Source organism: Dendrobates tinctorius, unplaced genomic scaffold (assembly GCF_039654945.1).
Source record: "Dendrobates tinctorius isolate UK_male_01 unplaced genomic scaffold, ASM3965494v1 ptg000140l, whole genome shotgun sequence".
Classification (NCBI taxonomy): Eukaryota; Metazoa; Chordata; class Amphibia; order Anura; family Dendrobatidae; genus Dendrobates; species Dendrobates tinctorius.
The window spans coordinates 9,084,274-9,108,298 of record NW_027361808.1 but is presented as its reverse complement, the minus strand read 5'-3'; the positions used below and the strand labels follow the sequence as shown (position 1 = coordinate 9,108,298).

The 24,025-nt window shown below is 44.2% G+C and overlaps 1 protein-coding gene across 3 annotated transcripts in view; it reads right to left on the bottom strand.

The window, feature by feature from the left end:
- Nucleotides 1-11,150: 11,150 nt before the first annotated feature.
- AHCTF1 (AT-hook containing transcription factor 1) overlaps nt 11,151-24,025 on the bottom strand; it is a 258,110-nt gene continuing 245,235 nt past the window's right edge. For all 3 annotated transcript variants that reach the window (XM_073545122.1, XM_073545119.1, XM_073545120.1), the window contains exons 34-36: nt 14,850-14,989; nt 14,649-14,755; nt 11,151-11,563 (exon numbers count right to left, since the gene is read on the bottom strand). In XM_073545122.1, the coding sequence (XP_073401223.1) occupies nt 11,383-11,563; nt 14,649-14,755; nt 14,850-14,989 (428 nt within the window). In that variant the 3' untranslated portion in view covers nt 11,151-11,382. The remainder of the gene's footprint in view (nt 11,564-14,648; nt 14,756-14,849; nt 14,990-24,025) is intronic.

The window sequence follows — 24,025 nt, the reverse complement described above, 5'->3', positions numbered from 1 at the left end:
ACATACATACTACATACATACTACATGCATGCTACATGCATGCTACATACATACCACATACATAACACATATATACTACATGCATGCTACATACATACTACATGCTACATACATACCATATACATACTACATGCATGCTACATACATACTACATGCATGCTACATACATACTACATGCTACATACATACTACATATATACTACATGCATGCTACATACATACTACATGCTACATACATACTACATATACTACATGCATGCTACATACTACATACATACTACATATATACTACATGCATGCTACATACATACTACATGCTACATACATACCACATACATACTACATATATACTACATGCATGCTACATACATACTGCATGCTACATACATACTACATACATACTACATACATACTACATATATACTACATGCATGCTACATACATACTACATGCTACATACATACTACATATATACTACATGCATGCTACATACATACTGCATGCTACATGCATGCTACATACATACTACATACATACTACATGCTACATACATACCACATATATACTACATACATACAATACATTCATACAATACATACATAGACATACAGTACATATAACATAGAGTAACATACTTACCAATACTTGTCACATTGTTCCCCGAAGCCATTGTCTTTTCCGGAATAAATATTAACATAACAAACCACAAAAATACTCACCCACGATCCGAAGCAGTCCACGAGTGTGTCCCACGACGATCTTGGGTAGAGAACTGCAGCATCAGCTGTTGCTGCCGTTCTCTACGGGCTGCAGGAATCCAATGACGGAAGGTAGGTATCCTTCCGCACTGTATTCCTCCGCCACTTAAAAAAAAAAAAAAGTCCCTAGTCTCACTTTATGCCATTGCTGTGTGGGAATTTCCCACGCAGCAATGGCATAAAGTGAGACTAGGGACTTTTTTTTTTTTTTTAAGTGGCGGAGGAATACAGTGCGGAAGGATACCTACCTTCCGTCATTGGATTCCTGCAGCCCGTAGAGAACGGCAGCATCATCTGATGCTGCCGTTCTCTACCCAAGATCGTCGTGGGACACACTCGTGGACTGCTTCGGATCGTGGGTGAGTATTTTTGTGGTTTGTTATGTTAATATTTATTCCGGAAAAGACAATGGCTTCGGGGAACAATGTGACAAGTATTGGTAAGTATGTTACTCTATGTTATATGTACTGTATGTCTATGTATGTATTGTATGAATGTATTGTATGTATGTAGTATATATGTGGTATGTATGTAGCATGTAGTATGTATGTAGTATGTATGTAGCATGCATGTAGCATGTAGTATGTATGTAGCATGCATGTAGTATATATGTAGTATGTATGTAGCATGCATGTAGTATATATGTAGCATGTATGTAGTATGTATGTGGTATGTATGTAGCATGTAGTATGTATGTAGCATGCATGTAGTATATATGTAGTATGTATGTAGTATGTATGTAGTATGTATGTGGTATGTATGTGGTATGTATGTGGCATGTAGTATGTATGTAGCATGCATGTAGTATGTATGTAGCATGCATGTAGTATGTATGTAGTATGTAGCATGTATGTAGTATGTATGTAGTATGTAGCATGCATGTAGTATGTATGTAGCATGCATGTAGTATATATGTAGTATGTATGTAGTATGTATGTGGTATGTATGTAGCATGTAGTATGTATGTAGCATGCATGTAGTATGTATGTAGCATGCATGTAGTATGTATGTAGCATGCATGTATGTATGTAGCATGCATGTAGCATGCAGTATGTATGTAGCATGTATGTAGTATGTATGTAGTATGTATGTAGTATATATGTAGTATGTATGTAGCATGTAGTATGTATGTAGCATGCATGTAGTATGTATGTAGCATGTAGTATGTATGTAGCATGCATGTAGTATGTATGTAGCATGTATGTAGTATGTATGTAGTATATATGTAGTATGTATGTAGTATATATGTAGTATGTATGTAGCATGTAGTATGTATGTAGCATGCATGTAGTATGTATGTAGCATGTAGTATGTATGTAGCATGCATGTAGTATGTATGTAGCATGTATGTAGTATGTATGTAGTATATATGTAGTATGTATGTAGCATGTATGTAGCATGCATGTAGTATGTATGTAGTATGTATGTAGCATGCATGTAGTATGTATGTAGCATGTAGTATGTATGTAGCATGCATGTAGTATGTATGTAGCATGTATGTAGCATGTATGTAGTATATATGTAGTATGTATGTAGCATGTAGTATGTATATAGCATGCATGTAGTATGTATGTAGTATGTATGTAGCATGCATGTAGTATGTATGTAGCATGTAGTATGTATGTAGCATGTATGTAGTATGTATGTAGTATATATGTAGTATGTATGTAGCATGTAGTATGTATGTAGCATGCATGTAGTATGTATGTAGTATTTTTTTTTTTTTTTTTTTAACATTTAACACATTAGCCGGATGATGGGACTACTACTGTCCCATCATTGGCTAATGTGTCAATCACTGTCATGGTAGCAGGCATCGCCCGATGGGACTTGTAGTCCCATCGGACGATGCTTGCACAGACCCCCGGACATCAGCACAGCCCCCCGGCAGGCCGGCACAGCCCCCCGGCAGGCCGGTACAGACCCCCACAGGGTGCACAGACCACCGGCAGGCCGGCACAGCCCCCCGGCAGGCCGGTACAGACCCCCACAGGGTGCACAGACCACCGGCAGGCCGGCACAGCCCCCCGGCAGGCCGGTACAGACCCCGGGCAGTCCACACAGCCCCCCGGCAGGCCGGCACAGCCCCCCGGCAGGCCGGCAGAGACCCCCGGAAGGCCCGAAATGACGGCGCATCATGATGCGCACACACCGCGCATCATGATGACGTCAGTCTGTCAATCAACTTTGAACTTCCGATTCCGATGCCGAATTCCGATATTGAAAAAATATCGGAAGTCGGTATCGGAATTCCGATACAGCAAGTATCGGCCGATACCCGATACTTGCGGTATCGGAATGCTCAACACTACTCTAGGGTACTCTAAAGAAGGAAAGAATTGTAAAAAAAAAAAAAAAAAAAAGTGGCCAAATTTTTTAAATATATTTTTTCCTCTTTTTTTCTGGGGCCGTAGAATTTTTTCTTTAATGGAGACTAAGCAATTGTCCGATCGTGTTAAGCAGCTCAATGCTGAAGAGCGGGGAATTTCTGCCTATCTCGCTGAATCATCTGCTGTAGAACCAAAGATCCATATTCCTGATGTGTTTTCTGGGGATCGGTCTAAGTTTTTGAATTTTAAGAATAATTGTAAACTATTTTTCGCTTTGAAACCTAACTCATCGGGGAGCTCGGTGCAGCAGGTTAAAATTGTCATCTCCTTGCTGCGCGGCGATCCCCAGGACTGGGCTTTTTCGCTGACACCTGGAGATCCTATTCTGGCTAATGTGGATGCGTTTTTTCAAGCCCTGGGGTTGTTGTATGATGAACCTAATGCTATTGTTCAAGCTGAGAAAACCTTATTGGCATTGAACCAGGGTCAGGATGCTGCAGTTATATTGTCAAAAATTCCGAAAGTGGACGGTCCTTATTAAATGGAATGATGATGCCCTTGCAGCCCCCTTTCGGAAAAGTCTGGCAGAAACCGTAAAAGATGTTATGGTGGGATTTCCTTTCCCCTCTGGTCTTAACGACTCTGTCATTAGCCATTCAAATTGATCGATGTTTATGTGAACGTAAAACTAAGTGAGAGACGGTGCTGCCTTTCAAACAAACTTCTGAACCTATGCAATGTGATAGGGTTTTGTCTAGGGTGCAACGTCAAGAGTTTAGAAGGCGTAATAAGTTGTGCTTCTTTTGTGGGGACGCCTCTCATACTATTGCTGTCTGCCCTAAACGAGAAAAACGTTTTTGCACACTCATTTGCGGTGGGCAGTGTACAGCCTAAGTTCCTTTTGGCGGTTACCTTGATCTGCTCCTTGTCTACATTTTCCGCTAAGGCTTTTGTTGATTCAGGAGCAGCTTTGAATCTGATGGATTTTGACTTTGCCAAATGTTGTGGTTTTCCCATGGTGCCCCTGCGGACCGCTATTCCTTTGAGGGGTATTGATGCTACCCCTTTGGTGGAGAATAAACCCCAATTTTGGACCCAGGTGATAATGCGGGTCGCCCAGGACCACCAAGTGAATTGTAAATTTTTGGTGTTGCACAATTCACATATTATTGTATTGGGTTTTCCTTGGTTGCAAACCCATAATCCTGTTTTAGATTGGAAATCTGTGCCTGTGGTGAGTTGGGATTGTCAATGTGTTCTTAGTGACACTCCTGTTTTCTCCACCTCTCCCCAGTTTCATGATGTTCCTATTTGACTGATTTTTCTGATGTATTTAGTAAGTCCGTGTCTTTGCCTCCTCATAGGAATTATGACTGCGCAATTGAGTTAATGCCCAGTTGTAAATTTCCCAAGGGTTGGCTTTTCAACTTATCTGTACCTGAACATGATGCTATGCGATCTTATATCAAGGAGTAATTGGAGAAGGGTCATATCAGACCATCCTCTTCACCTTTAGGTGCTGTTTTTTTTGTGGCCAAGAAGATGGCTCATTAAGGCCATGTATTGACTATTGTTCCCTTAACAAAATCACTATAAATTATCAGTACCCTTTACCCCTGATTTCTGATTTACTTTCCAGAGTTAAAAGTGCTTGCTGGTGTACCAAACTTGACCTCAGGGGGCGTATAATCTTATTCGCATCAAGTATGGGGATGAATGGAAGATGGCATTTAATACTCCGGAGGGACATTTTGAGTACCTGGTGATGCCTTTTGGGCTCACTAATGCCCCTTCCGTGTTCCAATCTTTTATGAACGATATTTTCTGGCACTTTGTGGATAAGTTTTTAATCATTTATCTGGATGACATTTTGATCTTTTCCAGTGACTGGGATTCTCACGTGGAACATGTCCGGACTGTGTTCTGGATTTTGAGGGAAAATACTCTATGTTAAGGGATCGAAATGTCTATTAGGTGTACAGAGGATTTCCTTTTTGGGATTCATTTTGTCTCCATCTGCTATTGAAATGGACCCAGCCAAGGTACAGGCCGTTTATGATTGGGTTCAGCCCACTTCTCTGAAGGCTCTCCAGAAGTTTTTGGGTTTTGCTAATTTCTACCGTAAATTTATAAGTAATTTTTCTGGTATTGTTAAACCACTGACGGATTTGAACAAAAAGGGCGCGCTGATGTGGTGAATTGGTCTCCAGAGGCTGTCTCGGCATCTCAGGAGCTTAAGCGGAGATTCATTTCTGCTCCGGTTCTACGGCAACCTGATGTCTCACTCCCATTTCAGGTGGAGATAGATGCTTCTGAGATTGGTGCAGGAGCTGTTTTATCTCAGAGATGCGGTAACCTCTAAGATGAATCCCTGTGCCTTCTTTTCTCGAAAATTTTCCCCATCTGAACATAATTATGATGTGGGGAATCGGGAGTTCTTGGCCATAAAGTGGGCATTTGAAGAGTGGAGACATTGGTTGGCGGGAGCTAGACATCAAGTTGTGGTCCTCACCGACCACAAGAATTTGATTTATCTTGAATCAGCCAAGCGCTTGAATCCTAGACAGGCTAGGTGGGCCTTGTTTTACATGTGTTTTAAGTTTGTGGTCTCCTTTCTTCCCGGCACTAAGAATGTTAAGGCGGACGCCCTTTCTAGGAGTTTCTTTGCGGATTCTCTTGATGTGACAGAGCCTACTACCATTCTAAATGAGGGTGTAGTTCTTTCCGCCATCTCACCCGATTTGAGACGTGCCCTGGAGGAATTTCAGGAGGACAAACCTGAACGATGCCCTATAGGAAAATTGTATGTCTCTGACCAGTGGAGAAGAGTAATGTTTGAAATTCATTGCTCCGCGTTAGCTGGTCATCCAGGTATTTTTGGTACCTGAGATTTGGGGAGTCTTTTTGGTGGCCTGCCTTATGTCGTGATGTCAGGAATTTTGTGCATTCCTGTAGGACTTGTTCTTGGTCCAAGCCCTGTTCTCGTTCTAGTGGTTTGTTGATGCCCCTGCCGGTGCCCAGGAGGCCATGGACCCATATCTCAATGGATTTTACTCTGATCTCCCTGTCTCTCAGAGAATGACTGTTATCTGGGTGATCTGTGATAGATTTTCTAAGATGGTCCATCTTGTACGACTCCCAAAGTTGCCATCTTCTTCTCAGTTGGTGCCCTTGTTTTTACAACAGGTGGTTCGCTTGCCCGGAATTCCTGAGAACATTGTGTCGGACAGAGGAGTCCAGTTTGTTTCCAGATTTTGGAGAGCTTTTTGTTCCAAACTGGGAATTCAGTTATCTTTCTCCTCTGCATTTCATCCTCAGACAAATGGGCAGACTGAGAGAACAAACCAGACTTTGGAATCCTATTTGAGATGTTTCATATCTGCTGATCAAGATGACTGGGTCTCATTTTTGCCCTTGGCCGAATTCGCTCTAAACAATAGGGCTAGTTCTGCCACTTGGATGTCTCCTTTTTTCTGTAACTTTGGGTTTCATCCTCGATTTTCTTTGGGCAGGTGGAAGCTTTGGCCTGCCCAAGTGTGGATTCTGTGGTAGAGAATGCAGCAGATTTGGGACCAAGTAGTGGATAAGTTGTCCCACTCTCAGGAAAAGGCCCAATGGTTTTCCAACCGGCATAGGACCATTGGTCCCCGGTTTAAAGTGGGTGATATGGTTTGGTTGTCCTCAAAAAATATTCCTATGAAGGTTACGTCCCCAAAATTCAAGCCAAGGCTTATTGGACCTTATAAGATTTTGGAAATCCTTAACCCCATTTCTTTCAATTTGGCTCTTCCAGTTACGATTAAGATTCATAACGTTTTTCATAAATCTTTGTTGAAAAGGTTTGTGGAGCCATTAGTTCCAATGGCGGTGCCCCCTGACCCTGTATTGGTTAAGGGTAATTTTAAGTATGAGGTAGAGAAGATATTGGATTCTCGTCTGGCTAGATGAGATTCCAGTACTTGGTCAAGTGGAAAGGTTATGGCCAGGAGGATAATTCTTGGGTCTCTGCTTCTGACATTTATGCCGAGAGATTGGTTCGTGCTTTTCACCAGGCCCATTCTGATCAGCCTGGTGGCGTGGATGAGGGTTCGGTGACCCCCCTCAAGGGGGGTACTGTTGTGAATTGTCTTGATCTGACTTGTGTCGGGGCTCCCTCTGGTGGTTACTGCGGGTAGTGGAGCTGGCCGGGTTGACAGAAGTCTGCCACCTGACGACGATGATTGGAAATCAGGGATTCCTGACTGGGATATGAGCAGGCTTCCCTCAGTTGCTGCTGGTGATTAATTTCTTCCTGTGCATTTTGAGGTCAGCTGTCTCCTGCCTGATCCTACATTTTTCAGTTAAGTTGTTCATTTGCTAATCCTTTGCATCTGATCAGGTTTTGCCTCTTTCTGCTTTGCTGTGAGGGTTCAGCGAGCTCCCTGCTGGGGCAGTGCTGGACCCCGCTCTATATGTTACAGCTTGTGTCAGTTTGTTCAGTCCCGTTATATATTCATCTCTTTTGCTTTGCTGCCAGTTCACACCAGAATGCTGATATAGTGGGAGAGAGGTCATGAGACCTCAGTGTTTTTTGTACATCAGACGTGTTGGATTTTTTAGGGTTTTTGCATGATTGCAGTGTCTTTCCTTTCCTATCTGGACAGTTTGGGCCCCATCATTTGCTCGGTCTAATTTCTGCCTGTGTTTGTGCCTCATCTTCTCTCACTGACAATATATGTTTGGGGGCCATTTCTTTGGGGTTCTACTCCGGGGCAGTTTAGATTTCACCTTTCTTGCTTTAAGCTTAGTTAGTGCTCCGGTTGTGCCGAGGCGTCTAGGGCATCGTAGGTATGCCCCACGGCTACTGCTAGTTATGTTAGGATAAGGGGTCTGCAATCCGCTAAGTTACCAACCTTTCTGGTTTCTTGGTGGCCTAGCCTAATCCTGCCATCCTCCTCGGTGAGCTATTCATAACAGAAGTGGCTACATCTTATAACAGCAAAACCCTTTGCCCCTTTCTGGCTAGGGAACCTCCACCAGGACCACAGCCACAACTCCAGGACCTCTGCCTCCAGGGCTCGCTGTTTCAAGGGGGAAGAGCAGGAAGGGGTTGTCATGAACCTGTCCATTGGGATCAACAAGTACTCTAACTTCAGCCCAGATGTTATAGGGCTACAAACCCAGTCTCTGTTATTCATGACCAGGCTGGGCAGAAGGCTGATTGCCAACCCAAGTTGGGGGTAGGCTGTCATTGAAGTCGTTTTTTATGCTCTCACGAGGAGCTCCCAAGCATGAACCCCGTACCTTTTCTCTTTCACTCATCCCACTTGGCACGATCTCTGAGGCTTTCCACGTTTAAACCTATTGAAGGAACGCCTGTAGGAGGAAGCTGACAGACTGGGAAGTTTTTATTTTATCGTCCCCTGCCTTCTCCAGAAGCTCATCCAGGATGGGTCCAAAGAGGTAATCCCCCACACGGAATAGTACAAAACCTAGACCTGGCCTGAGTATCTCCAAGCCAGCAATTCAGCCATAATGCTCTCCAAGCTGCATTTGAGAGGGCCGCTGCATTTGCCGCCAACCTAATAGAGTCCACGGAGGCATCTGATAAGAACACTGTGGCACCCTGTATCATAGGCAATTAGTCTAGAATAGCCTCTCTAGCGGCCCTTTCCTTCAGTCTCTAGTCGATCTAACCAGATCATCATAGACCTGACTGTACACACAGATGCTACCGCTGGCCTCAGAGCTCCTGTCAACATGTCCCAGGCCCCTAACTGGTGTAGCAAATATCAGTATCAATGAAATGTCAAAGCTTTGACCAAGACATCATTCAACATCAAATAGGTGTGCAGTCCCCATAAGCAAAGAGATTAGAAAACACCTAATCCACTGCTAAATTAAAACTGGTAATTATCACTTGTAACCCCTTTTGGTTTTTGTGATGCAATTTGTGACGCTTTCATAAGCACTTAGTGTTCATCGAAAAAGTGGTGATCTTCCACAAAAACACTGTGTACTATATCAAGTAACAGTGACTTGGCTACTCAAGTTGGCATGCCTCTAAATAAAGATGACTGTTCGTAACCAGTCAACTTCATCTTAAGATGAACAGCGAGCAGCACCATTAATGGCAATTTGATTTAGCGAAATGACTGCATATTTACCCCCTCCCCCCACCCGAGACTCCCCTGATGAGTGAGGACAAAACGAGTTGGAAGAGGGGAGATACTTACACCACAGACTCCAATATTTGGTGAGACTGTTCCAATCTGTCTTTATTGTCACTCATGGTCTTATTTGACTTATGCTAGTAATATCTAATCATTGGAAATCACAGATAAATGTCTGATTTATAATCACGAATGTGGTATTGGCTATAGACTCCTTTTTGAATTATGTTGCCTGTAAGAGTTTCATCTAAATATGCAGCTGGTGACAGGTTACAAGCAGTGATCTTTAATTAGAGACATGCCAACTTGAATAGCCCAGTCACTGTTACTTGATATAACACAGTGTTTTTCGTGGAAGATTAACACTTTTTCAATGAACACTGTGTGACGCTTTCATAGGCACTAACTGCATCACAAAAACCAAAAGGTTACAAGTGATAGTCACCAGTCTGAGTTTAGCAGTGGATTAGGTATTTTCTAATCTTATTTGATGTTGAATGGTGTCTTGGTCAGAGCTTGATGGCATTTCTTGTGTCTGTCCTAATTGATACAGATATTTGCTACAGCAGTTAGGATCGGACATCTAAAGGATCCCTAGTTGTCCAGTGTCTTATGTGTAGTAACTTCTTCAATCTGTTTGTCTTTGTTCGTGCACCTTTGGTTTTTTTTTAAATTTTCTTTAATTTTTAATCGTATTTAATAAAGTAAAAACTTTTATTCATCTCTATTCCAATACGCAAATTCCTACCCATTCTATTTGGAATACATTGAGCTAATCTACATTAGATAAAAATTAAAAGTTTGCAAAAAAAATTTGCTACATTTTCACCAAATTTCCTATATTTTCACATATAAACAAGTCGTATCGAACAAATTTTCCCACTGTCATGAAGTACAATATGTCACACAAAAAAAAATCTCAAGTCTCTAGAATCCATTCCAGAGTTATTACCTCAAAGTGACACGTCAGAAATGAAAAAAATTAACCTGGTCAGGAAGGTGAAAACCGACCTAGGTTTGAAGGGGTTAAAATATACCAAGTTTGTGGGACAACCTTACAAATATTTTTTGTAGAGTTTTTGAAAGCTTTTTCTTTGTTGCAGCCTTTTGATTGGACAGCACCTAGCAGTTCGGATCAGATGCCATTAGGAGCCAATTCAAAAGTAGTGTCAATTACTTATTACCTACACAACTTTTTTTTTTTTTTAAACTGAAGTGGGAAAAGAGTGCTCAAAAAGACTAAATATATAAACAGTAAAGTGGTTTTACAAAAGAAATGAAAAGGAAATCTTTCAAGCGATTTCAGTTTTTTTTTTTAAAGGACCAACTTTGAAAAACCCTATGAATGTACCTTTAAGGGTATGTGCCCACGATCAGGATTTGCTGCGGTTTTGACACTGCGTATTTATGCAGCATCAAAACTGCAGCGACCAGGTGTTACAGCATAGTGGATGGGATTTCTAGAAATCTCATGTGCACTATGCGTGCATATGCGCCTACGGATCACCCACGGAAACTTACATTCGACGTTTCTTTGAGATCCACAGCATGTCCAAGTTCTCTTGCAGAAATGCTAGTCTCCGCAACAGAAATTTCCACAATAGAATGTATTGGATACAGTAAATCCGCATGGTTCAGTGTACACATGCGGATTTACCTGCATTCAATAGAACTTAGCAAAAATACACTACATCCAAAACACTGCTACTTCCGGATCATGGGCACATACTCTTAATGTAGCAAACTTTGTACACAAACTAACGCATGAGAAAAAAATGCAACATTTACTGTAAGTGGAACATGGCTTTTGCCTTAAAAAGGTCAAGGATGCAATACATTTCAGAGAGTCATTATGTAAAACAATGATTAAGTTAACAAATTGAAACAGGAGTTTTATGATAAAAGTAAAATATTGTTAATTCTTTCATTTATTTAATATATCAAGAAGCTATAGATACATTTTTTTTTATAAAAGGATACAAAATAGAAAACATGTTTGGGAAGAAAATTCCAATGAAATATTAAACTTCAAGCTTTTAAGACCATTTACAATAATTTATATAAATTATTCTTCCCAGTGAGCCGATTTTAATATTTAACAGTTTATTTTACACAACACATCAACAACGTTTAAAGGAACAATCATCTGATTTTTCTGCGAGTGACTGGTTTTGATATAGTTATCCTTCTCCTTGTTTTCCTTGACTGGTTTTCATCAGCAGCTTTTGTTTCAAAAGACAAAGACTTTGTACTTTTTGAATTACTAGTTGCGTTTTCTGGAGGTGACAGTAGCTGAATCTTTATAGGAGGGGAATCTTCAGCCCTATAACAATCCAAAAATAACAGGTTGAAGTGCACAGTAGTAGTTAGTACATTAAATGCATATAGTGAACTGATGTGTTAACATTTTCTATGTATAGAGGTAAGTATGATTACATCTGGGAGAAAGGCTCCATCACAGATTGTCATAGACTGTAGACACAGTGCAGCATGCAGAGCTATTCTTCCTGTCAAAAGTGAGGAACGCCACAACAGACCCTATTAGAAATCAACAAGGTCAGTTGGGTGGGCTGTTGAGGTCAGTCAAAAAAAAAAAAAAATAAAAAAAAAAAGTCAGGCATTGGGTAGTGGTTACAGTTACTAAGGGAAACTGCAACACATATGAACTTCTGTATGTCCTGAACTGTGCCCCTTCTAAACGTATTAGTCTAAACTTGCTATGTCTACTCATCTTTAGTTGTACTATGTTCAATATTTCCAAAATGCAAACATCTACATGTTACTATGTTATCTAGCAAGATAATAACGATATAGTATTACAATCCTGGAACATACTGTATCATATCAAATTAGCCCTTTGACATTTCTGGTAAAAACATCAGAGTATGTCCATATACCTCATACATTTGAAGAAAGTAGCGTGGCGGACAGGTTACACCATTGCAACCAAGTGCCTTAATTGTCATATCAGTGAGCACCATCTCTCAATACTCAGTCAACAAACTAAAATGTACACCAGATATTCGCTCACCTAGTACATACGTGTTCCAAAATCTAACATGTTCGTGTATGCATATCCTGTAAGTCTCAGAGCTGAAATCCCACCTTATGTATTACACTATTCACATACGTATACCACTTAGAATATATATAGAATAAAAGGCAACAAGGGGTAAAAAAAGGATTGGTTTAAAGAATGTGACCAAAATGTGAACTTTGTTAATTAAATGAAATATAAAAAGAAATCAGTATCTATTCGGCATCATTATAAATCACAGTGCCCTGGCATTTTATATCCAGGTCATGTATAGCAGTGAACCACGGCAGTACGGCCAGACATATACAGGTGATTCACACAAAATTAGAATATCAAAAAGTTCATTTCAGTTCTTCAGTACAAAAAGGTGAAAATCATTATATAGAGTCATTATAGAGTGATCTATTTCAAGAGTTTATTTCCGTTAATGTTCAATATGGCTTACAGCCAATGAAAACCCAAAAGTCATTATCTCAGTAAATTAGAATACCTTCTAGCACCAGCTTGAAAAATGATTTTAATATGCGAAATGTTGGCCTACTGAAATGTATGTTCAGTAAATGCACTCAATACTTGGTCAAGGCTCCTTTTGCATCAATTACCGCATCAATGCAGTGTGGCATGGAGGCTATCAGCCTGTTGCACTGCTGAGGTGTTATGGAAACCCAGGTTGCTTTGATAGCAGCCTTCAGCTCGCCGGCATTGTTGGGTCTGGTGTCTCATCTACCTCTTGACAATACTCTATAGATTCTCTATGGGGCTAAGGTCAGGCGAGTTTGCTGGCCAATCAAGCACAGTGAGATACTGTTGTTTTTAAACCAGGTATTGGTACTTTTGGCAGTGTGGACAGGTGCCAAGTCCTGCTGGAGAATGAAATTTCCATCTCCAAAAAGCTTGTCAGCAGAGGGAAGCATGAAGTGCTCTAAAATTTCCTGGTAGACGGCTGTGTTGACTTTGGTCTTTATAAAACACAGTGGACCTACACCAGCAGATAACATGGCTCCCCAAACTGTCACTGATTGTGGAAACTTCACACTAGACCTCAAGCAGCTAGGATTGTGTGCTTCTCCACTCTTCCTCCAAACTCTGGAACCTTGATTTCCAAATGAAATGCAAAATTTATTTTCATCTGAAAACACCACCTTGGACCAACTGAGCAACAGTCCAGTTGCGTGGTGGCTCTTGAAGCAATGACTCCAAGCAGCAGTCCACTCCTTGTCAATCTCCCCCAAATTTTTGAATGGCCTTTTCTTAATCCTTTCAAGTCTGCGGTTATTCCAGTTGCTTGGGTACCTTTTTCTACCACACGTTTTCCTTTCACTCAACTTTCCATTAATATGCTTGGATACAGCACTCTGAACAGCCAGCTTCTTTATCAATGACCTTTTGCGGCTTACCCTCCTTGTGGAGTGTCAATGACTGCCTTCTAGACATCTGTCAAGTCAGCTGTCTTCCCTATGATTGGAGCCTACTGAAATAGACTAAGGGACATTTTTAAATGCTTAGGAAGCTTTTGCAGGTGTTTTTTGTTAATTATTCTAATTTACTGAGATAATGACTTTTGGGTTTTCATTGGCTGTAAGCCATAATCATCAACATTAACAGAAATAAACACTTCAGAAAACAAAAAGGTCACCATTTTCCGAGACCCGTAGCATCTCCATTTTTCGTGATCTGGGGACTGGGTGAAGGCTTATTTCTTGCGCACTGAGCTAATGTTTCCACTGATACCTTTTGGGGTAGATCTTTTGATCGCCCGCTATTGCATTTTAATGCAATGTCGCGGCAACCAAACAAACGTAACTGACGTACTAATTTTTTTTTCTTGTCACGCTTTTACCAATCAAATTCTTTTTATATTTTGATAGATCGGGCGTGTCTGAACGCAGCAAAACAAAACAAGATTTTTTTTTCATGGTTTTAATTTGAATGGGGATGTTTTTTAAAAACTTTACACTTGCTTCAATAGTCTCCATGGGAGACTATAAGCTGCAATCAACCGATCGTCTGCGCTACACAGAGCAGGGCTATATTTTCATATTATATTATATTTTCCAGCTAGAAATTAGAGTAATATTTCTGCAGTAAGGCATGAGTAACTTTTAATGCATTTGTCAAGAAGGTGTTTCGATGTTCTGTCTCTCTCCAGTTCTGAGTATATTGGCGTAGATGGATGAAACTGGTGTGAAAACTGCAGAAGTTCAAGAAGTTTAATGCAACTTCATATTGAACAAAAATTTTGTGACATCAAAAGGTATTTTGAGGCAGAATTCTGGCGTAAACACATCGATGAATCGGGCCCAAAAGTGTGTATATATGTAACATGTTAGATGATTTTACCTAAATCAAGAAGAAAAAAAAAAATACTTACTGGTCTTTCTTTACTCTGCATTTTGAAGGTCTGCCTTTCAGTCGCTTTACTACTGGTGTGTCAGGAATGTGAGCTATCGGTTCATGTGACTCCTTAACAGTTACGTCCTGAAAATTAGGGAAATGCGTAATTAGGGCTTAAAATTTTATGTAATGTATAAAGTAAAGAAATGCCCAGCAACATAGAAAAATTATATTAGACCTTTTCTTCCTGCGTTACATTGGTAGAGAGTTTTGTCCTTGTCCTCCTTGTCCTTATAGATGGTGGAGAAAACACGTACTCTGAATCTATTGGAGCCGGTGTTTCAGTTGGAGAAATAGTTAGTACAGTGGTTTGCTCAGCTGCAGAGGGAACAAATAGAAGATCATTACACAAGAAATAGCTGTTCAGTTATTGTTACAATTATGTCTTTGTTTTTTTTAAAGTACTGGAAAGCTAAAAATGTGCCTTTGAAGCACAAAGACCGAAATATATAAAAGCAGCAACACATTTGCTTTTTTTCTAGTCTATTTGGTGGACATGACAAGATTTAAAAAAAAAAAAAAAAAAAAATGTTCACCCATTGTTGACAACATATGAAAAAACAGGATTTTTGGGTTGCTTACCGTAAAATCTGTTTCTCGGAGCCTTCATTGGGGGACACAGAGACCATGGGTGTATGCTGCTGCCACTAGGAGGCTGACACTATGCACAAAAAAAGGTTAGCTCCTCCTCCGCAGTGTACACCCCACCGACCGGCAGGGAATTCCTCAGTTAGTGAGAAAGCAGTAGGAGAAGTAACAGAACAGATTGAAAACAGAACAACTCAACTGTAACCAAATCAACCAAAGTAAGAACAGGAGTTGTAGAACATGGGAGCGTGCTGTGTCCCCCAATGAAGGCTCTGAGAAACAGATTTTACGGTAAGCAACCCAAAAATCCTGTTTTCTCGTTCGCCTTATTGGGGGACACAGAGACCATGGGACGTCCCAAAGAAGTCCCTGGGGTGGGAAACAAACTTCCATCAGGCCAGTGGACTCACCACCGCTGCCTGCAGAATCCTTCTACCTAGGCTGGCGTCCGCCGAAGCGTAGGTGTGGACCCTGTAGAATTTCACAAACGTGTGAACCGAAGACCAGGTTGCCGCTTTGCAAAGCTGCAGCACGGAGGCTCTGTGATGTACCGCCCAGGAAGCACCCACTGCCCGGGTAGAGTGCGCTCTGATCCCCGGAGGGGCCACTCGATGCTTAACCCTGTAGGCCTCCAAAATTGCCGATCTGATCCAGCGAGCAATAGTAGCCTTGGAAGCCGGGTGACTTTTCCGCGCCCCATCTGGAATGACGAAAAGAGAGTGTCTTTCGCAAGGAAGACGTCCTAGACAGATAGACTTTCATCGCCCTGACCAGATCCAGCTTGTTCAGGGACCGCTCCCGAGGATGAGTTGGACTAGGACAGAAGGACGGCAGAACAATATCCTCATTGAGGTGAAAGGAGGACACCACCTTCGGAAGAAAAGAGGGGGGAGGCCGCAGAACTACCTTGTCCTGGTGAAGTACCAGAAAAGGAGAGCGGCAAGAAAGAGCCGCCAATTCCGACACGCGCCGGATGGAGGTGATTGCCACCAGAAAGGCTACCTTCCAGGTGAGAAGGGAAAGGGAGACTTCTCTGAGCGGTTCAAAGGGAGAACCTTGCAGAACCTCAAGAACCAGATTAAGATCCCATGGATCCACGGGCGCTCGATACGGAGGAGCCGTGTGAGCCACGCCCTGAAGAAAGGTTTTGACCTGAGGGCGGGAGGCCAAAGTCTTCTGAAATAAAATGGACAGCGCCGAAACTTGACCCTTCAAGGAACTGAGAGCAAGCCCCGCATCCAGCCCTGCCTGAAGAAACGCCAGAACGGAAGGGAGCGAAAAGCACATAGGCGCGATGTTATTGGCCTCACACCAAGTGAAATAGGCCTTCCAAGTACGGTAGTAAATTTTGGAAGATTATGTCTTCCTGGCTCGGATCATGGTATGAATTACACAACCGGAGAATCCTGCTCGTTTCAAAACCTCGGTCTCAACAGCCACGCCGTTAAATTGAACGGCCGAGAATTGGGGTGGCAAATCGGACCTTGAGACAGCAGATCTGCCCTGTCTGGAAGCTTCCAGGGGGCGTCCGCGAGAAGGTTGACAATGTCCGCGAACCAAGACCTTCTGGGCCAATTCGGGGCGATGAGAATGACTGGAATTCCTTCTGCTTTGATCTTCTTCAACAGCTTGGGAAGAAGAGGCAGGGGAGGAAACAGGTAGGGGAGCTCGAACTGTGACCAAGGAATGGCCAGAGCGTCGGCGCCCACTGCGAGAGGATCTCGAGCTCTGGATACAAACTGTGGGACCTTCCTGTTGAGGCGAGAAGCTAGCAGATCTACGTCCGGGGTTCCCCAACGACTGCAGAGCTGAAGAAAGACCTCCGGATGTAGGGACCACTCTCCTGCTGCGAGACCCTCGCGGCTGAGAAAGTCGGCGGCCCAGTTGTCTACACCGGGAATGTGTACCGCGGAGATTGTCGGTACCGAAATCTCTGCCCACTGAAGGATCTTGGACACTTCTGCCAGGGCTGAGACACTCCGTGTCCCTCCTTGGCGGTTGACATATGCCACCGCTGTGGCACTGTCTGTCTGAATCCGGACTGGCAGACCCCTGAGGAGCCTCTCCCAGTGGACGAGAGCCAGATGGATCGCTCGTATCTCTAGGACGTTGATCGGCAGAGCCGATTCCTGAGTCGACCAACGACCCTGAACAGTGTGATGGCGGAACACTGCACCCCAGCCGAGGAGGCTGGCATCCGTTGTTACAATCTGCCAGTGAATGGGAAGAAAAGACTGACCCAAGTGGATAAGAGGTGACGTCAACCACCAGTTGAGTGACCGCTTGACCCGGCATGAAAGACGTACAGGGCGATCCAGGGACAGAGCCGACCAGTTCCACCTCGACAGAATGGCGTGCTGGAGAGGTCTGGCGTGAAATTGGGCAAAGGGAACTGCCTCTATCGCCGCCACCATCTTTCCCAGGACCTCATAGCTGTTCGAAGGGACGGAAATCGTGTGGTCTGCAGCGATCGTACATCCTGCTGCAGGGAAAGAATCTTCTCTCGTGGGAGAAAGACCCTTGACCGACGCGTGTCGAACAGTAGGCCCAGAAGCACAAGACGTTGAGAAGGAATCAGACAAGACTTTTTCCTGTTGACGATCCACCCGAAATTGGAAAGGGTGTCTAGGACGATCGTCAAACTTAGGCGAGCCTGTTGAAAAGAGGAAGCTTTGATCAGAATATCGTCGAGGTACGGAAAAAGAACGAGACCCCTGATCCTCAACAAGGCCATCAGCGCAGCCATGATCTTCGTGAAGACTCTGGGTGCGGTGGCGAGACCGAAGGGCAGCGCGACGAACTGGTAATGTTCCTGGCGAATCGCAAACCGCAGGAACTTCTGATGTCCGGAGAATATGGGAACATGTAGATAGGCATCTTGGATGTCTATTGAACACATGAATTCCTGCTCCTCCATGGAAGCAATTACCGAACGAACCGACTCCATCCGGAAGTGGCGAAGGCGTACTCTCTTGTTGAGAAGCTTGAGATCAAAGATGGGTCGGACTGACTCGCCTTTTTTTCGGCACCACAAAAAGGTTTGAATAAAATCCTGTGAAGCGCTCCGAGACGGGAACGGGCACAATCACCCCGGAACTGAGGAGAGAGGTGATGGCCGTAAAGAACCCCGGAATCAAGGCTGGATCCTTTGGAGGACGGGATTCAAAGAAACGATTTGGTGGAAGAGAAACAAACTCTATCTTGTATCCTGACGATACAACCTCCCTGACCCAAGCGTCCTCTACTGAGGCCAGCCAAATGTCCCTGAAGAAGAGAAGTCGACCTCCCAATCGGAAGGGACCCTCGGGAGTCCGACGATAGTCATGCAGATGTAGACCGTCCAGACCTGGATCTGGATGTTCTGCCCTGGGAAGAGTGGGATCTCCAGGAAGGAGTGGGTCTGAAGGAAACTTTCTATCCTGGCGCGCCTGCGGTCTTTGTTGGTTGGATGGGTTCTCCGCCGTATTGAAACGGTGGAAAGCCCGAAAGGGTCGAAACTGACGCCTTAGTGGAGGTCTGCGAGGCTTAGACTGAGAGAGAAGGGAACTCGTGCCTCCGGTGGCGTCCTTAATAATCTGGTCCAATTGGGATCCAAAGAGGCGTACTCCCTGAAAAGGCAGATTAGTAAGAGACTTCTTAGAAGACAAGTCCGCCTGCCAGGCCTTGAGCCAAATTGTACGTCGGATTGCCACAACGTTGCTTGCCGCCTGAACCGCGCAGGATGCGGCATCCAAAGAAGCAGAAAGCAGATAATCCCCCGCATGGGAAATCTGATTGGCGAGATCGGCCAATCGCCCTGGCTGTGCTTTATCTAGGATGCCCTGACGAAGATCCTCTGCCCAAGTCGCTATGGCTTTTGCTGCCCAAGACGAAGCAAAGCTTGGACATACCGTCGCTGAAGCCGCTTCGAAGGCGGATTTAGCTAGGGATTCTATAATCCTATCATTAGAATCCTTTAGAGCCGCCACGCCTGAAAGCGGGAGAACCGTGTTATTAGAAAATCTGGACACGGGCGGGTTCACCGAGGGAGAAGCAGCCCAGTTGTCCGTGAGCTCTTTAGCAAACGGGTACAGTACTCCGAGACGCTTTCCTCTTTGAAAGCGTCTGGTCGGATCTTGTCTTTCCCTGGTAAAAATCTTTCCAAACTCGGAACGGAAAGGAAATACCCTGGAGGGTGTTTCCGCCCGTCTGAACGAAACCTCCTGATCTGAGGATTTCGCAGGGGGGTCAGCAATCTCGAAGGTCTGGTGAATCGCTGCAATGAGGTTCTGCACCGTAACCTTCATGTTCACATCCTGGTTCGAATCCAGCTCTAAAATCCCCTCAGAAGACCTGTCCGAGAACCCTTCACCTGACTCGGGAGAGGAGGCCCGGGAAGGAGGCTGCTGAGACGGACTATGCGGTGAGATGGGACGAGGGGAGAATTCCGGCTGGAGATCCTGCCTGGGTCTTTAGCGACTAACGCTGGCTGACACAGACGGAATCTCTTGAGGCCTGCTGGACCCTGCAGAAGTGTCCAGGGGCAACTTATCCAGAGCGGCTACCAGGGACTGAGACACCCTGGTGAGGTCTGCCACTGATTGAGAAAGATGAAGCCCAGCCAGGCATGGGGGGTTCACTCTCACATGGGGACATAGATGGCTCATGGGCGGCATCAGTCTGAATTGGATTGCTACAGTCCAGGCAGAGGGGAGTGGACTGACCTGAGGGAAGTTTGCGATTGCAAGAAGAGCACGCAAAGTACTTGACTAGAGTGCAGGGGGGAGCCGTAGAGCGGGCACGATCAGATTTAGAGTTAGACATAGTGATAACTGAGGTAGTGCCGGAAGGTTGGGGGACAGAAGGCAGAGGAGGGTGTCAGTCTGCAGATGCAGCGCTACTCACAGTCCGGTGTCTCCAGAGACAATGCTATCCGGCTTGTCTGCAGGTCAGAGCGAAATCCGGCTGACGGTCCCAGAGAGCGATATCCGGCTGACAGAACGGTGTCCGGCTGACAGGCTGGGAAGATGGTGACCGCCTGAGAGGAATGGGAGAACGCGCGCTTCCAGGGGAAGAAGAAGGGCGGCGTTAACTGCCAGGCTGAAGGAGGCACCGCCCGCTGGCCAAGAATAGGCTGTGGTGCTAGAAGGAGGCGGTGGGAGGGCCTGGAACGGGCGGGAGAGAAGCCCGCTTAGAAGAAAGGGGCGGGGGGCGTGGCCACGATGCAGAAGGCCCGAAATGAAGCCGGGGCCCAAATTAATAGCGGTGGCCGCCTGTCAGCGCGGAGGTCCCGCAGCGCTGCCGCGGCAACCGCTCTGCAGAGCGCCGTTGCCATCTGCTGGGCCCAGGACTGAAGGCGGGGGGAAAACGCCGGGCAAGGCCCCTTCTGACGCCAGGGCCAGGAGTAATTGCGGCGGCTGCAGTGGCCGCTTTGAATAAGATTGGAGCCGCCGAGATGCCCATCTAGGGATGAGGAGGACGTGACTCGGCCCCCATACTTACCTCCGTCTGGCAATCAATAAAGGTACCTCAATATCCCACGCTGTCTGTCTTCTGTAGTGTCCGCGTCTCATCCAGACCGACAGGCTCTGGTGGGCGAGTGGGTGGGAGACGGGGAGCGAGGACCATCTGGATCGCTGGCACGCATCCGTGCTGAGCTCTTGGTCCCGCCGTAGAGACCTATGAGGATACGGGGTGGCAGTACACTCCGTACTCAGTCTCTTTGTGGGAGTACAGCTGTGACTCTTCACACTGTATCCCTCCAGAACCTGAAAAGGAACGACGCACATCGAGGTAGATATGGGTCTAATCAAAGACCTGTGTCCACCTCCTACTGACACTAAGCTAAACTGAGGAATTCCCTGCCGGTCGGTGGGGTGTACACTGCGGAGGAGGAGCTAACTTTTTTTGTGCATAGTGTCAGCCTCCTAGTGGCAGCAGCATACACCCATGGTCTCTGTGTCCCCAATAAGGCGAACGAGAAACAGGATATTCGGTTACTCACAGTAAAATCTGTTTCTCGCCGCCTTCGTTGGGGGACATACAGGGCGTATCTACGCTACTGTAACTGTATTGGCGTGCACAGCGCGCCTATACAGTTACGTTGTGCGACACGACAGGGAAGCTCGATCCCCTTACACTGCCACCTGGCCACTATGGGCCCCCTGAGCAGGCGGGGTGTTGGGGGGGAGGGGCCCCGGTACCAGCAGTGGGACTCCCGCCTGTCATTGCAAGTTCAACTGCATCAGCTGGATGCCAATACACTGGACCTCAATGAAGAGAGCAGGAGCGACAAGCTCCCTCTCCCCCTCTCAGTGTCTGACGTCCCTTACGCAGACCAGGGCTGTGGAGTCGGAGTCGTGGAGTCGGAGTTAGTTTTGGTTGGAGTCGGAAGAAATGTACCGACTCCAGCTTTAAAAAAAATGTATTAATATTTCATAATTGAACTTTCATATGAATTTCATAAATGTTACTCAAATATATATGTTCTATCAAACTATGAACAACAGTGATAAGCAGTTCTGCTGGAGATAGAGACATTTCTTACTTCTTGTGTGTCACTGTTCTCCACTGCCCTTATCTAATCTTATACTTGGTTAACCTCATGCTGCCCCAACCCCCCTACTTACAATGTATGAAACTGAAAGTGAAAATGTGTTGCAAATTCTTAGTAGTAAAGCTCCTCCTCTAGACTAGATCATACTAGGTGTGCGTCTTCCAAGCATCTCACAGCTGCCTGCTACTCAGAAGAGGAAGACTGTAAGAAGTATTATCCTTTCAACAAACTTTGCATCAGTTAACTGTGAGTACATGAGGAATAATAACAGTATTACTGACCACTATATCAGTTGTACGACCTGGCAATAATTTTGTACAATTGTTTTTAGGAAAAACAATTGTCATTTGGATTGTGAATGCAGAATTAAAAACCTGAGAATGTCAAAGAAGCATCACATTAAATCAGCTGTATTTGAACATTTCACCATCACTCAAGATAGAAAACATCATGTCTGTCAGTGTATGACAAATGATCCAGACGAAAACAAATGCTGTGAAGCCAAGATGAGTGCATATTCAGGCAAAGATAAAAATGCACCTACCAGAGCTTCTAATCTAAAGAGACATTTACAGCGCTTTCATCCAGAAGTACTGAAAGCAGTGGATGAGAAAGACTGCATCCAAACCAATGAACCAGTGCCCAGCTCTTCCAGCCAAACAAAGGAGCAGAGAACTTTGCAGCCATCAGTTGCAAGATATTTTGTCAGTGACAAAGTTACTGTGACAGTGACAGTAGATACATTTAAAAAACAGATCATAGAGCTTGTTGTAAAGGATAGTGTGCCTATTTCATTATTTTCACGACCAGCTTTTATGTGTCTGAATGGGGAAATGGCCCGCAAGCTTGGTGTTTCTCTGGAGAGAGAGAGAGTATTAGAAAATTAGTAATCGAAGAAGCTTTTAAACAAAAGGAAGAACTTAAAAAAACTCTCAAGGGACGCTTTCTGTTTCTTAAAATGGATGCCTGCACACGTCACAGAGTGAACTATTTTGCCATCAATGTCCGATTTGTTTGTGACAAAAATGAAATAGTTACCAAGACATTGGCAGTAAAAGACACCAAAGCTCATCACACCAGTGAGTTTCTCCAGGTCTTGGTGGAAAAGGTTCTGCAAGACTATGAACTTAAAGAGCAAGTTCTGTCGTAACTGACAATGTTTCAAATATGATAAGTACTATTAAGCTAATGAATGAGAGTAATGATGGTGACCAGCAGCTAGAACAACATTCTGGGTCCACAGACACAGAAATGTTTGAAATAGAGGAACACAGTATTGTAACTGAGGCGCAAACTGAAGTTGCTTCAGATGAACAGCAACATGATAGTTTAGATGATCTTGTTGAAACTGTGTCAATATGTTCTTTCATTCATCACATGCGCTGTATTGTGCATACGCTACAGCTGGCTATAAGAGACAGTCTGCAAGAAGGACATGCTGCTGCACTGATTGGCAAGGTGAGAAAATTGGCTACTGTTGCCAGAACCCCTAAAGTTGACTAACTTTTGAAGAGACGTGCTGGAAAAGAGGCAATTATTGATCAAGCCACACGATGGGGCAGTACTTACTTAATGATTCAGCGCTTGGTTGAACTGAAAACCTTTCTTGTAGACATGGCTAACCCTCAACTGACGCTAAATGAAAGTCAGTGGAATCAGGTGACTGAGCTGGAAAAATTTCTAGAGCACCCATTTACAGTGACTAAAAAATTACAAGCAGAGGACTTAACTCCAGGTATTTTCTTAAAGGAGTGGAAGAACCTGATGTTTCGCCTGTCCCAAAGAGGAGGGTTAATTGCAAGTGGCATTGCTACATCAATGAAATGGAGAGAGGAGCTACTATTACAAAATAACATTCTTTTGGCAGCTGTTTATGTAGACCCAATGCATCGGATTCTTCTAGATGATCAACAGCTAAGTAAAGGAAAAGAAGCTCTGTTTGAAATATCAGTAAGGATGAAAGGGTTGCAGAACAGTCAGGAGGAACAAGAAGAATTTGGTCGTCCTGCCACATCTTCACCCTCATCATCAACTGATGAAGAATTTAATTTCGAAAAATATTTGGATCACAAGGACCGTGCAAAGCGTTCCCGCATAGAAGAGTCATCCCCATCAAGGAACACAGCCAGTACATTTCAACAGAATTTTTCATGTGCATTAAAAGAAATTGAGAAATTTGACCGTTCATCAAAAAAAACAGTGCAACAAGCGATTCCTCTGTATCCTGACAT